This window comes from Cebus imitator, unplaced genomic scaffold (assembly GCF_001604975.1).
Source record: "Cebus imitator isolate Cc_AM_T3 unplaced genomic scaffold, Cebus_imitator-1.0 Scaffold13, whole genome shotgun sequence".
NCBI lineage: Eukaryota > Metazoa > Chordata > Mammalia > Primates > Cebidae > Cebus > Cebus imitator.
This window is the reverse complement of record NW_016107328.1, coordinates 12,618,439-12,630,379: the sequence shown is the minus strand read 5'-3', so window position 1 is coordinate 12,630,379 and position 11,941 is coordinate 12,618,439. Positions and strand designations below refer to the sequence as shown.

General features: G+C 50.3%; 1 protein-coding gene across 1 annotated transcript in view; it reads right to left on the bottom strand.

The window, feature by feature from the left end:
* Positions 1-1,577: 1,577 nt before the first annotated feature.
* Positions 1,578-11,941, bottom strand: part of LOC108284358 (polypeptide N-acetylgalactosaminyltransferase 16-like) — an 89,088-nt gene continuing 78,724 nt past the window's right edge. Inside the window, 6 exon segments of the mRNA XM_037728813.1 lie at positions 1,578-1,698; positions 1,700-1,867; positions 2,563-2,704; positions 7,620-7,703; positions 10,038-10,130; positions 10,864-10,990. Of these exon segments, the coding sequence (XP_037584741.1) occupies positions 1,642-1,698; positions 1,700-1,867; positions 2,563-2,704; positions 7,620-7,703; positions 10,038-10,130; positions 10,864-10,990 (671 nt within the window). The 3' untranslated portion in view covers positions 1,578-1,641.

The window sequence follows — 11,941 nt, the reverse complement described above, 5'->3', positions numbered from 1 at the left end:
CTTCTTGGTTCTTGTGGATTTCTTGTGAGGTAGCAGGGGAGGGAGCCCCTTATTTTATAAAGAGGAGACTGAGATGAAGGGAGGGGAAGGGAAGACTGAGCTGGGGCCTGCTGACTCCATCACACCTGGTCTGAGGCACAGGAGCCTCTCGGATACAGGAAACCCAGCTAGCCTTGGAAACAGGACCAGCGGGGGACCAAGAAGGAAGGCCTGGATTCCAGAAAGCGTTGGCAGTGGGATAGCTGCTCATTCTGTCCTCCTGGGAGAAGAGGGGCACAGGCACCCAGAGTGCCATTGGGAGCCTGGCAAAATTTGTAGCAGCAGAATGAACATGTCCCAGGAGTTTCCTATACACCCTGTAGGCTGGGTCAGCGCAAAAGGGGGAAATGGGTGATTCAGCACCAGAGGGGCAATTGAGTGGAGGCTTTGCTAGAAGTCAATTCCTTAGTGAGAGGGGGTGGGCGTGGGTTCAAGGATTTGCCCTCGGAGAGGTGGGTGCTCTAGGCGCAGGGGACACTGCACTGGCCCCGCTGCAGGGCAGGGCTGTGGGTGGGCTGCATCCCCCTTCATCTGAAAGTGCTTAAAGTGTTCCACAGGCCCAGCAAGCAGGCTAGGCACACAAAACCCTCAGACACACACACAGGTTGGACGGAGAGGATATGGCTGCTTTCCAGAACGGCACAACAAACTGCTGTTCATCCTTAAAAAAAACATGCTGACCCAGGCAAAGAAAAAGGGAGTAGGAGGAAAACCTTCGGGCCAAATCAGACAGCCAGACACCTTTCTCACTGCAGGCTGGCCAGCAGGAGGCAGAGGGAGGGCTTCTGAGGAGGATGAGCAGGGGAAGCGCTGGAGCAGCCTCTGGGCTTTGGGTTCCATTCCCTGGGCAGTGAGGGAGCCCTCCAAGCAAGGAAGGGAGCAGCACAGAAGGATGCTGGCTGGCTCTGGAAATCCAGCTTCTGGTGCCACTGTCACTTGCTGCTGTGTACCGTGAGCAAGTGACTTCATTTCTCTGTGCATCAGTGTCTTCCTTGACCCTGACCTGTCTCCCAGGATTAGTGGTGACAGTGTGGTGACAGTGTTGGATGAATGGGAAAGGCAGTGCTCACATGAGGCTGGTCATGCCAGCTTGGACATCACTGTGTCTGGATCTCAGTTTCCCCAGTCTGCCAGCAGTCAAGAAATACTTATTGAGCACCTACTATGTGCTAACTTAAGACTGTGGGCCTAGAAGTCAAAGTGACCTGGGTTTGAATCTCATCTCCACCCCTTCTCAGCGGTGTGATCTGACATATGTTCTTCAGATTCAGCGAGCCACAGTTGACTCACCTATAAAATGAAGCTAGTACTAGAACCCACATCGCTGGGTGGCTGGGTGGATTAGATGAGATGATCTATTTCAAACATGTAACACAGGCTGTCCGTAAAATCTAACACTTATTTGAACCGTAGTGGTTGTCAGGAGCTAGGGATACAGCGTTAACAAGACAAGTGGTCCCTGCCTTCGTGGAGCTGACAGCCTGCAGGATGGCACTAAACAAATGATTACCCAAAGAAGTATTTCCTCATGGGTAAAATAACTGGCTTGATCTAGATGTAGACTTTGCTCCCCCTCTGCCCCAGATCCTTGCTCTGCAGGGATTATTCGAGTTGACTGGGGTCTGTCCCGCCAGGGTCTGCCACCCTGAGGCATGGTCCCCTGGGGCTGCCGGGTCTCTGTGCCAGAGGCGAGGAGACTCACCTGCTTGCCTTCTCTAGGGTTGCACATCTGCAGTGTGACGGGGGATCCGGGAGAGGACATCAAGGTGGAGGTGGCAGCCAGGCACTTCCCCTGCTGCTGGATGAGGTGGTCACTGAACAGCCAGGCCTGCAAGGCAGGGAGCAGAAAGGCCAAGTCAAAAGTACAGCGATGGATGGAGAGACGGGTAGGTAGGGGATGAAGCAAACACATGGCATGTTTTTGTAAGATTTCTATGAATAATTATAGGAGCTAGGGTGGGTGTATGGGTATTCACTATATAATTCTTCATATTTTTCTGTATGTTTGAATTTTTTGATAATAAAATATTGAGGTGGGGGAGCTCAGCTGGAGCTGGCCAGAGGGCAATCACGGCTGTACCCAGGGACTGTGGGAGATGGGAGAGAATTACAAGACTTGGAACCAGGGCAGCTGGGAGCTGGTCCTCACTGGGGTCTCCATGACCTGCTTTAGTTTTGATGTGGGTGCAACACTCATGTGTGCACGGGAGTCTTGGACATTGCCTTTCACATGAGCCAAGCCCAGCTGCATCTCAGGAGAGAACTGGGTACTATCTGGGCAGCACTTCTCCCTCGGAAAGGACAAAGCAAGTGGTGCACATAGGATACCCAAGTGACAGGCATATTGAAATGCGTAGGATACAAATGCGTGGGAGCAGAGTATAGGGGCCCCTGGCAAAGTGGGTTTGTGTAAGGTGTAGGCAGAGGAGCAGAATAAGCAGGGGGGAGTCCTTTAACCCACTCCGAGCAATGCCCCCAGCTCTCTCTCACTCCCATTCCTACCCGAGGTTCTAAGCAGCTAACCTGGGCAGACTGGGGGTTCTTGGCAGACCCTCTGCAGATCCCCATTCCAAGCAGGAAGTCACCAGCTGTGTTCTGGCCCTGAGATTCTAAGCAGTTCATCCCCTGCTTAATGATGCCAGGGAGTGCTTCCTTCACAGGGACCCTGAGAGAGAAGGCAGCAGTTAGGCTTGTCCTCTGCCCCATCAGGCTTACCTACACCCTCTCCCAGACAGCAGTGTCCCATCAGCTCTGGGGGTGCCAAGGTCTCCGTGGGAAGGGGCCTAGGAGCAGCCTGGCCAGCAAAAGGAGGTCAGTAGGGTTGGACGAGGAGCAGGAGTGGCTTCCGGGAAGACTGGGCGTTGGTTCCAGGGGTTCTTCCAAGGGATCTGGGAGTCCCTGGGACTGCCCTGGAGGCCGGGCCTGAGACATAGAGGATGGGGGAGCCATGGGGGGAGCTCAGGCCAGAAAAACAGAGCCCTTCAGTCCAGAAGGAGGAAAGCCTCAGGAGAACATGGGGCCAAAATGTAGGCTCAATAACAACAAAACGACAGGGAAGGGGGCGCTTTGAAGAGGCAAATTAAACACAAATATGAAAATGTGTTTAATCTCAGTAATGGTTAAAGAACTACATATCAGTCACCAATGTGTATTTACCATGTATGTATATTTGGACACACAAACACACACACTTAATTTAATGACAATGCCCAGTGTTGGCAACAGCTGTGAGATTGAATCTTCTCACATCTTCCTGGCAAAAGCATAAATTAATAACAGCCTCTCAGGAGGGCAATGTGGTATTATCTATCAAAGCCCTTAGAAACACACACACCTTTGACCAACATTGCCATTTCTAGGAATCTATCCTACAGAAATCATTATAAATGTTGTAAAAGATATTCACCTCAGAGTAGTTAATTATATGCTTACACACACACTCTCTCTCTTTCTCTCTCTCTCTCTCTTTCTCTCTCTCTCTCTCCAACACCTTATGGGTAATAAACCTGAGGAAGCTGCTGGCCCCAGCTGATGCAGGCTTGCATACCTGAGTTCAGATTATGTTCATCCTTAGATTAAGGACTCACCAGGCCTGGGAGTTATGGGGAAGCAGGAGGGGTTACAGTCTAGCTATTGCTTCTCTGCCTCCTGTTACCTCTTTTGGGGAGAGAATCTGGGCTTGGGGGTTGGGCCATTATAATATTTTTGGCATTCTTTGATGTGAACATCTGCAGGATCTAGACCAAACCAGGTCTTCCTTTCTCAGGGCTGGCTAGAAGCCGCGAAGTTCCAGAACTGATCTGCTCCCAAGAGGCTCAGAGAGCCCCTTTCAATTCCTCTCCCACGCCCCTAGCAGCAGCCTGTGCCTCTCCAGACTCCTTTGGGATGCCATGCAGCTCTCTAGCAGAGGTGGCAAACCGCTGGCTGCCAGGCTGAATCTGGCCCCCAGACACCATCTGACCTGCATAGCGTGGTGGCTGTGGCTTTTAATTAGTTGGCAATATTGAATGATTTGAAGGTTACACAGAAACCTTCAAATCTGAATCTAGCTTCCCTTGAAAAAACTGGAAGATCAGGCCACACTGAGCTTTTCCAGCATGGCACTAATCCACCATGGTGAGTAGCAGCTGCCCCCTCTGGGTGGGGCTTTACATCCCAGCTTGCCAAAGTCCCAACAGCTCTCTATGGTCTCATCCATACCCATTTGACTTATTTACATCACCTGCCTGACCACTGTAAGAATCTGAGTTCGCAACTCCCGCCATGTGCAAGCATCTTGGAGGGAAGGAGCTCCACACTCTCAGCCTCATCCAGGAGAAATGTGTTACATCTCCCTTCTCTATAGAGACAAGATGGGTACTGAGGCCTCTTTGACGGTTATGGGGAATATCCTGCTCAGGGAGGAGTATGGGGGGATACAGCAGGAGGGCCAGGGGTTGTTCCAGACCCTGCTACTCCCCTGTTGCTTAGGGAGTTGTGCAAGCTGATCAGCTTTCAGAGGTGAGGTGAACACTGTCCAAGGTGGCAATGCCCAGTGATGCTTACGGAAGAAACCTTGGGCTTGGGGAGCAATCTCAGAACCAGATGCAGCTCCTAAGCTGTGGTAGCAGCTCCTGGAGCAGCTTGGGATGGCAGTCATCACCACCCTTCCCCAGCTCCCCGGCAGTGCCAGGCTAAGCTGTCCTGTTTGTAGGCAGCCTTCTAAAGTCTGCATCCAATTCCTTCTCTATGGGTCTCATCTATGTACGCAGGCTGCCATTATACCCATTCCCCAAGACACCACTTTCTGTTAGAAAATTGACAGGATATACTGGTTTTGTTAGAAGAAGAATGCTTACTGCCATTTGCTTGGAATTACTGTCATGAACGTGCAATGTCTACGAAGTGACTGGCACCCTCACAAACATAGTGTGCTTGTGCAATGCACAGCCTGAACAACTGTTCCTGACAGTCCTAATGCAAGTAATAAATTAGCAGTTGTTGAGGCCAGCTGCAGAGCTCTGACCTCGAGAAGGGGCAGAGCTGTGCCAGGCCTAGGAGAGCAAAAGCTTCTTCTTTCAGCCTCCTCAGTCTCCCCACTGACTGTTTCCAAGTGTGGGCAACTATTTAGGGACCCCCAGTTTGGAGGGAAGTTGGTATCATTCAGACCTATGGGTGCCCTTTCTAATCAACAAATTGATCCACTCCTGGCCCCTTATCCTGGGAACTGGGGGTGAGTAATCCAGATAGGAATGAGATCTGGGGTTTCCATCTGAGCCACAAAATATTATTTTAACTTTCACACAGTGGAAGAAGAAACAGAAGATGGCTTCTGCTCCTCATCAGCATGGCTGGTTCATCCACTTTCTTGCCTTGTGATGGAACCAGGTTTCTAGTAGTTATGAGACACTTCTTCCCCTGGGTCCTTGAGGTGCCATCAGACCCTGTGGCAGGGCACTGTGGTTGGAAAGGAGGGGCATTCCCAGACCTCCCCACCTCCTCCCACAGGCTGCCCAGCTCCTGCCCTAGGCCTGGAACTCGCGGGCTTCACCCAAATGTTGTATGAACATTGACAGAGTGTAAAGAAGTGACTGATCTTTTTTCTTCAGGGTCTCAGAAATGATGCATCTGAATGAACTCTGTCCCCTAGAAGTGACCACTTCGGGAAGTTGCATTTTCATAAATTAATATTCTTCCCATCACAGTTAGTGTCCAGGTAGCCAGGGTTATCTAGGCCATTGACTTTTTTCCAGTGACACTGCCGTTGCTCACATTGTTCTAGAATTTCTCGGAAATTGCTCCCGGAGTCAGTTTAATCTCCTTCCTGTAGAGTCATGCTGTATTTGGGACCTGGGATTATATTATCTGGGTTAATCATCTAGCTTATTCACCACACTTGGCTACAACTTAATGGTGGCTGTTGGCCAAAAATCAAACCTGTTCTCAAAGGACAAAGATTTGCCTCATTCAAGGATATGCAAGCTCTGAGGGGTGGAGTGTTCTGGAAAGCCACAGCAGCATCCTTGAGAGAAAGCTGGCAGCCGTGGGAAACCTGTTCCCCAAGGTGACAGCTATAGAGGGAGCATGCGGCTTTCAGACACGATTGACGATTGACGCATACTGACTGTGCGATTTATTCAGTTACAAATATTTACTGAGTGCCCATTGGACAGGCACTGTTCCAGGAGCTGGAGATAAAGCAGTGAGCAAATAAATCAAAGCCTCTACCCTCATGCAACTTACAGGCAAGTTCAGGGAGATACAACACCATTAATTGGCCAGATAATGCCAAATGATAATAACGGCTACAAGGAGCATGGAGGAGAGGAGGCTGGGGGAGGAGGTGGAGCTGGAAACTCAGAGTGTTCAGGGGACAGTCTCTCGGGAAGGGGACATTTGAGTCCAGACCTGAGGAAGGTGAGGAAATGAACCACGTGGATGTAACCGAGACGCTGAAAAGGTCATCATAGCTTATTGGCCATAGTCTGTTGAGAACGCACACAACCTCCTAGGTAACTACAGCCCGAGTGCATACATCATTTACATTTTGTTTTCTCATCTGCCAGAGCAAACATTTCCCGTGTTTTCTTCACAGCTTCTATGATTATAATATTAATGGGTGCATAATATTTGTTTAGATCGACATATGGTGATTCACTGAAGCCAGCCCACCCATTGTTGATTCTTTCTTTTTTTCTTTTCTTTTCTTTCCTTCCTTTCTTTCCTTCTTTTCTTTCTTCTCCCTTTTTTCTTTTCATTCTCTTTTTCTTTCTTTCTCTCTCTTTCTTTCTTCTTTCTCTCTTTCTTCCTTTTTCCTTTCCCTCTCCCTCTCCTCCGTTCCCCTCTCCTCTGTTCCCCTCTCCTCCATTCCCCTCTCCTCCCCTCCCCTCTCCTCCCCTCCCCTCTCCTCCCCTCCCCTCTCCTCCCCTTCCCTTCTCTCTCTGACACTTAGGCTAGAGTGCAGTGGCATAATCAAGGCTCACTGCGGCCCCTACCTTTTGGGCTCAAGTGATCCTCCCACTCACAGGTGTGTGCCATCACACCCAGCTAATTCTTTTATTTTTAGTAGAGACAAGGTCTCTACTAAACAGACCAGCCTGTTGCCCAGGCTGGTCTCAAACTCCTGGACTCAAGCAATCCTCCTGCCTTGGCCTCCCAAAGTGCTGGACTTACAGGCATAACCCACTGTGCCTGGCTGTTTCTCATTTTTTCACGGCTGCTGTTGAGCTACTAGTCAACAGCTGCTGCTTTGGTTGCTTTATTTCCTCAGGATAAACTCCCAGAAGGGAAAGAACAGGGTTAAAGGGGATGAATGTCTCTGCAGCCTTTCTTGTGTAACACGGTGTTGTTTCCTAAGGGAATAATGTCCATTTCTAGGTCTGGGACCATTAAAAAATTGGTTCCTAGCCCACCTAATTTATAACTCCCAGTAGTTATAAATTTATAACTGCCCTCTTAGTTCCCCAAGAACCTTCACATGAAGGTAAAACCCGGCAGCCGGAAAGAGCCAGAGCATCGGTGTTGAGGGCATCTAAGGGTGGGGTGGGCCCAGACCGCTGGCCCCAAGCCCGGGGGATGCACAAGACGAGGGCTGCACTCACGTGAGCTCCGGGTAGACGTTCTCCAGGTACCAGCGGAAGGACTTGCAGTTCATCTTCTTCCTCTGCTCTATCCGCGAAGCCACGCTGTAGGAGGAGGCAGGGCTCGGGCTTTGGCCTGCCATGTGGAAGGCAACCCCAGGGAGGATGCCAGAGGCCCCTCCCCCAGCCCCAGGAGTCAGCCCCTTCTTCCCACCTATCTCAGACAAGCAAGGACGAGGAGACTTCCAGCCTGCCATGTCCAGCCCTGGCCACTTGTCTGATGTCATTCTTTGACCTGCAAGTTCAACCCAGGTCTCCTGGCTATTCCTCACTCCTCAAATTCCTGCCTGGAGCTCGCCTTTCAGGGTGAACACAGACCATACAGGACCATGCCTTTCTCTCGGCTTCTCGCTCCTTGAGACCTCGGTTAGCAGACAATGAGCTGGTCTTTTTTTTTTCCCTTTCTTTCTTTTTTTAAGATGGAGTCTCTCTCTGTCACCCAGGCTAGAATGCATGATCTCGGCTCACTGCAACCTCCGTCTCCCAGGTTCAAGCAATTCTCCTGCCTCAGCCTCCCGAGTAGCTGGGATTACAGGGATTTAGTAGGGACGGGGTTTCACCAGATTGGCCAGGCTGGTCTCGAACTCCTGACCTCATGATCCACCTGCCTCGGCCTCCCAAAGTGCTGGGATTACAGGTATGAGCCACGATGCCCGGCCGAACTGATCTTTATCTTTGCAGAGTTAACGAGAAGTACTAGAGAAAGGTCTAACAACAGGAAGAGCAAGCTTCAAACATCTTTCAGGCAAATAAAACCATTAGATGTGTCTGTGGGACACCGCCATCCTCACCTTCCTCAGCTACACAAACCACAATGGCCACTGGTTGACCACCCTCGTCATCAGCTATCTGAGCCTCAGTTTCCTCTACGTTAAACTGGGGATACGACCACTCATCCCAGAAGGTTTTTGTGAGAATCAAGTGAATTAAGAGGTCATGAAGCACTTAGCACAGGTTAGGTGCTAAGTAAATGTTAGCTCCTCATTACAAGAAATATTTAGTGACATAACTTTTTTTTCAAAACGGGGGATAGATATGAATAAATAGGGAAAAGATTCATTGATGATCATTCATAGAGTTTTCAAACTTTTCTGACCACAAGCTTAAGTAGGAGATAAATATTTTACATTGTAATCTAATACGCCCTCAGTATCTGTGAGTTCTGCATCCATGGATTCAACCAACCTTGGATAAAAAATAATCAGGAAAACATTCCCGGCCAGGCGCAGTGGCCCATGCCTGTAATCCCAGTACTTTGGGAGGCCAAGGTAGGCAGATTGCTTGAGGTCAGGAATTTGAGACCAGCCTGGCCAACATGGTGAAACACGATCTCTACTAAAAACACAACAAATCAGCCGGGCATGGTGGCACACACCTGTAATTCCCAGCTACTCATGAGGCTGAGGCAGGAGAATCACTTGAACCCAGGAGGCAGAGGTTGCAGTGAGCCTAGAGTGCCACTGTGCTCCAGCCTGGGTGACAGAGAGAGACTCCATCTGAAAAAAAAAAATTCCACAAGGTTCCAAAGCCAAACTTGAATTCCCCATGCATCTAGTACTACATTGAATCCATGCAAATGAAGTGATGTGTAGGCATTGTATTAGGTATTATAAGTAATCTAGAGATGATTTAAAGTATTCAGGAGGTTGTGCATAGGGTATGCAAATACTACACTATTTTATATGAGGGACTTGAGCATCTCTAGATTTTGGTATCCATGGGGGTCCTGGAACCAATCCCCTGCGGATGCAGAGGGGCAGCTGTCCATGTGTAGGTACATGCGTGCACACACACACACACTCACACCCACAACTGAGATGAGAGTTTCAGAAGACAATACTAACCCTTAACTGCAATCAACTCTTATTTTCTATTCTGCTCTGTACTAATCTAATCTATAGTGTTCTACTTCTCTCTCTCCTTTTAAATGCTGGTCACGACCCACTAAATTGATTGCACAACACATCTGCATTTTGAAAATGCTTAACTAGACTGTAGTCATAACAGTCCATGACAGGAAAATAGGCTAACAGGTCTCAATTTTGAATAGGACCAGGAGGCAGAACCCTAAATGCTTTCTGCAGACAGCCCCTTCCTAAGCACTCCCACGGATGCCCGTTTGCCTGCAGGTAGCTATGGACAGGCAACTCTTTTTCATAAACGAGCCTTCTCTCCCCGTGAGATTTCATGCTCCTCAAAGCTTAAGGTCTTGTCTCGGCATTGCATTCCCTCCCAGGGCCCAAGGAGGCCCGTTGGAGTGGGAGCTCAGTGGCTGGGGAGGTTGTGAGCAGTTCACCGGCATACACACCACTTCATATTTTGCTGGGGTTGTGCTAATGTGGGTAGAGGGAGTCAGACAGTGGAGCTGGAGGGGCCCACCTGCCAAAGGCCTTCCCAATGGCTGAAGGCCGGGCCTCATAATAGTATTGCTTATATTCATCCATCCACACTTCTGCAGTGCGCTTGGTATTCCTAAAAGGAGAGGAAAAAGCAAAATAAGGTCACCAGGGAAGCAACAGGGTTAGCGGTCAGGGTCAACATTAATTGATCCATGGATACAGAGTGATGAGAATCTCAGGAGCAAGGCGATACTTGGATGGTATAGATTAGCACAACCCTTTTGGAAGACAGCCTGTCAATACCCATTGACTTTGTAGGTATGCAGCTAGACTTGGGCAGCTGCTGCTCTAAACCCTGTGCAAATAAGCGTGAGCTCAACAAGGTGAAGAACCGTCCACATGTAGAGAGTATGCTCCCGACAAGTCTCCCATCCTCCCCTGCCAAGCTCCTCAGGACAGCAGACCATGGAGGTCTTCCAGGACATTACCCACTCTCCCTTGAGACTAGTACACCCTGTAGCTGGGGATAGGGATGGACAGATGGTTGATCAAGTCAGGGATGGGACACTGGCAACCATGACCAGCACTCAGGGCTCAGTGAGTGGAGAGCATGGCTTAGTTGGGGATTTGGCCAATTTTCCGAGACTCTCATGGACAAAGGAAGTCAAGACAATAGAGACCTGGTGACAACTCCCACAACTTCATCCCTCCACCCCTGAAGGTACCTGGAATCCCAGGATGTTACCAGAGAGGGCAAATGCAGAAACTGAGGCCCAAGAAGTGAGGTGGCTGCCCAGTCACATAGCCATAACTGGCAGGGCTAGAGGCTTGGGCCTTGGTGTCCTACTCCTTCCTTGGTGACCTACCTGATGTAGGTGAGGGCGTTACCCTCCGGGAAGTTGTAAGGGTGCCGTTTCCTGAAGACATGGCCCACCCGGCTGCAGGGGACGATCTCCAAACTGCCACCGCACATCCACACCCTGAAGGAGAGCTCTGCAGGAGACGGCAGCAGTCAGGAGGAGGAAGGGGCTCCTTGGCAAGGGAAGGTGTGAAGGGATTGGTTTCCCTTCCCTCTGGGGTCTCACTGGAGGTACATGCTGGGGTCAGGGCTCCTGGGTCTGTTCAAATGGAGTGCCCACACTCCTTGCACACGTCCTTGCTGCCCACTCTACGTGTGTATGTGCATACATGCAGGTGCACAGGCACACACACACGGATACACATGCTCCCTGTGGCCCAGTCCGGGTAAAGCAGTGGAAAAAGCTTGAAGGAACACCCAGAACCTAAGTAGTAGGGAAACAACCAAATAGCAGCATCATTTCCAGGCTCTGTCTAGAAAGCCCCAGCCAGACATGAGCTAAAGGCAAACACATCTGCTCATCAGCCAGCTCTGGGCTCCCGCAAAGTCGGAAAACCAGCCACCAACCAAACCACAGGCTGCTCCAGCTGGCACCCCTTGGACTGGCCCCAGCCTCCCTCTTGGCCCAGTTGGTCTCCTTGTACAGGCTTTCACTGGCCCTCTTGAGCCACACTTCATTTTGACAGTGGCAGTGGAGCTGAACCAGCTTTTGTGGATGACTGTGGTCCCCAGCGGTGTCAGGAGAGCCGTGGCCATCCTGCTACCCAGAAGGGGACCTCAAAAGTTACCACTCTGAGCTCCATTCACCAGTTGCCATTTATGGTAAGGACCCACCTTGGCAGCTGGCTGAATCTCACATAATCTCTTTTATTTCCTGCTTTTCTTCATATTAGCCCCATCGTCTCTTCCCACTCCTCAGGTGGCTCTAAGGACACTCATGGTCTCCAGTCAGGCCTGGGGACCCTCACCTGGTGTAGCTGGCCAGGACCCTCCCAGTGACTAGCAAAGGGGAGAGTGGAGAAAGCAGGACTAAAGCCACCCTCTGGCCCCCTGCCTGTGTGTACCAAGCGATGTCCAGATGTGTT